This window comes from Borostomias antarcticus (genome assembly GCF_949987555.1).
Source record: "Borostomias antarcticus genome assembly, contig: scaffold_277, whole genome shotgun sequence".
NCBI classification, from domain to species: domain Eukaryota; kingdom Metazoa; phylum Chordata; class Actinopteri; order Stomiiformes; family Stomiidae; genus Borostomias; species Borostomias antarcticus.
This window is the reverse complement of record NW_028176171.1, coordinates 22,501-27,500: the sequence shown is the minus strand read 5'-3', so window position 1 is coordinate 27,500 and position 5,000 is coordinate 22,501. Positions and strand designations below refer to the sequence as shown.

General features: G+C 46.0%; 1 protein-coding gene across 1 annotated transcript; it reads left to right on the top strand.

Annotated features, from left to right (window-relative positions):
* Positions 1–2,107: 2,107 nt before the first annotated feature.
* LOC311328742 (scavenger receptor cysteine-rich domain-containing group B protein-like) lies at positions 2,108–4,642 on the top strand (the record flags this gene model as incomplete). The annotated part of the gene is made up of 3 exons (XM_084462663.1): positions 2,108–2,639; positions 3,170–3,478; positions 4,329–4,642. The coding sequence occupies 3 exons, from the start codon at positions 2,108–2,110 to the stop codon at positions 4,640–4,642; spliced, it is 1,155 nt and encodes a 384-aa protein (XP_084318789.1).
* Positions 4,643–5,000: the final 358 nt, after the last annotated feature.

Sequence of the window (5,000 nt, the reverse complement as noted above, 5' to 3'; positions counted from 1 at the left end):
CTCGTCCTCCATCTCTCCATCTTCTCTCTTGCTCTGTCTTATGTGGTAGAAAAGTTCAGTCAGGTTAAGAAATGTGAGGATTTTTTCGTAGACGGAGATGTCCCAGATATCCCACGCATCATCCGAAATGGAAATGTTTTGGATCAAAACCGCTACAAACCGATTTGCCAACATTTCGACAGGGAGTTCAGGTTTGCAACTCTCTACGACACCCGGAACAGGATCCCAGTCTTCTCAGCCTACACGTACACTGGTAAAGCCGGACCAAGACCGAATGTTCCTTGGAGGATCGAGCCTGGGGTAATTAAATATCATCCTTTTGGGAATATTTTCCCTACAAATTCCTAACTAAGCCTACCTTTGCAGTAGGATGAATTAAGGGTGATTGGGACTTAAGGTCAAATGAGACGGTATAACTTTACAGCGTTTATTTTCTCACCTAATGAGTGAAATTCAAAAGTTTTTTAGCTGAGCACTAACTGTGAAACCACTTAATCAAAATTGCATGTCCTCATTGGTGTGACATCACATAAAGGGGTGGGGCAAGCATCAAACAGGAAGTTGACGCTGTAACATATGAGGTCAGGAAAATGACAAGCTTTAGATAGTGTTCTTCATAAGGTCATACAATTTTCATAGCTAATATATTGCACAAACATTTGATGGAAACAGGAATATGATGTACTACAGCGAATTATAATACAAGCATAACATAATTTATTTTTATTTATTAATATTCTGTTAATATTTTTGGAATTATATTCGTTTTATGTTGTCCCATCCAGCCAAACATGTTTCAGGTGAATGGGACAGCATGGGTTTGGGGGAATGGGACAGCATGGGTTTGGGTGAATGGGACAGCATGGGTTTGGGTGAATGGGACAATTTGGGTGAATACTAGTAGCCTTGTAAGCTACATTTGAATCATGAATATTACAGCGGGTACGTGCTAGGCCTATACTGTAGCTTAAACCTCTCAGAACAGGTGTTGTATCATCAAAGACATGCTGATCCTGAACCTGGAAAACCCCCAAGAAACCAGGCCAGGTCAAGCCTGGCTTAGGTGCGAGGCTGACTTGTTTCTGTTCAGGACTGGTAGGACGGAAGCTAGTCATGACACTGAAATAGCTGTGAATTGAAATGACATGAAATAATGTCTGATAAATTAAGATGGGTCTTGTCACCTGGACACATCAGTTCCAATGCTTCCAATGCTAATCCAGCACAATAAGAGTGGGATAGCCAGTTAGCTCATGAGCTCACAACAACTAGCAGCAGCTTCCATAACATTAATGGTAGCGGTCAGTGGCTAAAGCAGTTACACTGATGATAACATAAAGTTATCCCCACCGGGAACCCCGGTCTCCTGGGTGGGAGTCCAATGCTCTCACCACTACTCTACTTGTGCAGTGGAGATCGGCGGGTGGGTTTTGGTGTCTGAGAGCGAGCGAATGAGAGGGCAATATTTAGGCCGAAACAACCAAGCTTTTAGGGACACACTAAATAAACTACAGAGCCATTATATGACAACAATAGGGAGGGAAAGTGAAAACATGCGCCCCTAGAGGATTTGTTCCTATCGGAGAGGAGTTTCAATGTAAACTCCCATAGACCGGATTTTCTAATAATTACGTCGAAGCCATTTTGGTGAAGATATCAAAACAAAAACTTGTGAGTGTCTTTACAGTAATAACCTACTAACCGTGAGAATTTCAAACAGTATTTTGCCTTCTTTCAAATTTTTGAAATTGCTCCATTTCTCCAGTCAAAGTCAATGGAATTTAAGAAAAATATTTTCATAATTCGGATTGTGATTGAAAATCAACTATGATCACCAGAATCAATAAAGTCTGTCTCCAAGTATTGGCCGTTTAAGGCATTCTACTAACTTTTCGGTGTCGACCAAGATATAATTTTTCAAAAGACATGTCATGAGAAATCCCATTCATTCTCTCGGCCTTAGGAACGCTACCACTAGGGGGCGATGAGATTACTTTCCCTCCCTATGGTCAAGCACCACAAAGAAGAATGACAGGATGATAAAATACACCACCTTAGGGCACAGAATAAAAGGTTGTTATTGTTTCAGTTGGATACAGGAATAAGCATGAAAGAGGAAGGACTCTACAAGGAAGGACTCTACCAGGCCTTAGATTCCGACTACAAAGCTGGCGGGAGCAAAGGAGTGAACAGGGGTCACCTGTACCCTAGCCAGCACGCCAGTGACCCCACCACCCAGCGCTCCACCTTCACCCTCACCAACACCGTTCCCCAAAACATAAAGTTCAATGGAGGCAGCTGGAGCAAGATGGAGATCAAAGTCCAAGAAGACATGGATAGGCTCTGCAAAAACAACAACGGGAAGATCCTGGGCCACGTGGTGACTGGGGCGGTCCCCAGCACCAACAATGTGATCAAGAATCGGGTCAACATCCCATCACTCCTGTGGACAGCCTACTGCTGCTTCAACGCACCACAGCGCAAGTGGATCTCCAGCGCTCACTGGGGCGAGAACGTGGATGAGAACCCAGGGAAGAAATTGGCCGATAAAACGCTGGCAGAACTGTACGTGGAGCTGAACAAGGCTTATGGTGGCATCCGTTTGTTCCCCAGCAAGTGCCCCCTCAACTGGGTGGAAGGTAATGTTTTGGTGGTGTGTGTCTGGTTATTTATTGGTTGGTTTGTTAGCAGGATTACACAAAAACTACCCAGATCGATTTTCATGAAACTCGGTGGAGGGGTGTAGCATGGGAGAATTTAGAAGTCTTTAAATTTTGGAGCAGAGCAGAATCAGGGGGCAGGTCAACGAGCTGCCCAAACACGGCCAGCTATTCACCTTTATTCATTTTTTTTAACTTGGACTCTTCACATTTGGACTTGGATTCCTCACATTCATTGTCAATAGGGAGAATTGAAAGGCCATATCTCCACAGAGACAGAGCTGTGCACCATTTCTAGTTCTTCATTCATTTGTTCACTCATTCCTTCCATCACACATTCACTCAGATCTTTCTTCACTTATTCACTCATTCATTTATTTATCTAGTCATCAATTTGTTAAACCACTTTGTTATTGATGTCCTCAAGCTGGAATTGACCATACACAACCTGTGATGATGTCATCTTAATGCGTCTGCCTCTATGTTGGGCTCCTGTCTGTATCTCGTAGCTCCTCTGAGACTCGTCAACGGCAACAACGCCTGCTCTGGCAGAGTGGAGGTGTACCAGCAGGGCCAGTGGGGGACGGTGTGTGACGATGACTGGGATCTCCAGGATGCCCAGGTGGTGTGTGGACAGCTGGGCTGTGGCCAGGCGGTGTCTGCTACCAGCGGTGCCCGCTTCGGTCAGGGCAGAGGTCCCATCTGGCTGGACAACGTCAGGTGCTCAGGCTCAGAGTCCTCCCTGACAGAGTGCATCCACCCGGGCATCGGCTCCCACGACTGTGGTCATGGTGAAGATGCTGGGGTCGTCTGTCAGGGTGAGTGTGAACCGGTTAATGTTAATTCAGAATTTGACTGTTATAAAAAGGTGTGAGGGATAGGTTATGAATAGGAAAAATAAGATGAATTAAATTCAATCAATCATTTATGGATTAGTTATATATTTTTTGAATTGTCAATTTATTTATTTTTTCGTAGTCGCAGCATTCAAACATTTACCCACTAATTATGACCGCTGCCCCAGCGATAGCTGGGTGAGAGGTCATGTTTTTGTTGTTGTGTTGTTTATTTATTGGTTGGGTTTTTAGCAGGATCACGAAAAAACTACCAGACCGGTTTTCATTCAACCGGGTGGAGGGGTGAAGCACGGGAGAACATAGAACCCATTCACTATTGGAGCAGATGTGAATCAGGGGGCAGGTCCACAAACCGCCCAAACACAAACGACCATTCACCTCCATTCATTTTTTGGAAATCTGGAGCGAAAAATGTCCCCCATTCATTGTGAATAGGGAGAATTGAAAGGTCATATCTCCACATGGGAAGGTCACAGAGACATAGAGTTTACTGGCATGAGGCTCTCGACCTAAAGAATGCATAAATACCAAACATGTCCTGTTCGCACGCACAGAGCCATGAGGCATTCACGGACGAAGGTCTGTGCTCTGCCAGCAACATTTCTAGTTCTTCATTCATTTGTTCACTTATTCCTTCCATCACACATTCACTCAGATCTATCTTCACTTATTCACTCATTCATTTATTTGGTCATTAATCTGTGAAACTTTGGCACTGATGTCCGCAAGCTGGAATTGACCATACGCAACCTGTGATGATGTCATCTTAATGCGTCTGCCTCTATGTTGGGCTCCTGTCTGTATCTCGTAGCTCCTCTGAGACTCGTCAACGGCATCAACGCCTGCTCTGGCAGAGTGGAGGTGTACCAGCAGGGCCAGTGGGGGACGGTGTGTGACGATGGCTGGGATCTCCCGGATGCCCAGGTGGTGTGTAGACAGCTGGGCTGTGGCCAGGCGGTGTCTGCTACCAGCGGTGCCCTCTTCGGTCAGGGCGGAGGTCCCATCTGGCTGGACAACGTCAGGTGCTCAGGCTCAGAGTCCACCCTGACAGAGTGCATCCACCCGGGCATCGGCTCCCACGACTGTGGTCATGGTGAAGACGCTGGGGTCGTCTGTGAAGAGTGATGGTCTACTGTTTATTGTCAACTGATGTTTCAATGATTTGATTGTCAGAAAAATATTAAATTCAGATGTGATCATCCCCGTGGTTATCAACCCAGACTTGCTCCTGTTTCTTTTCTGTTTCAAGTTGCAACCCAACGAAGTAATAAAGCCGTTACTATCAGGCCCCTAGGGCTAACAGGGCTGCAGCCCGGAGCCCAGGGCTCCAGAGGGCCCGGCAGGTGCAGGTGGCAATCAATCATCCCCCCCCCCTGTAAACCTTTCCATCCCATGCCTCAAACCTTGGGGTTGGATCATACACCTGCCGCGGGCCACGCCTGGTCAACAGCGCAGGACACAGAGGCCCATGTATTAGTGGACA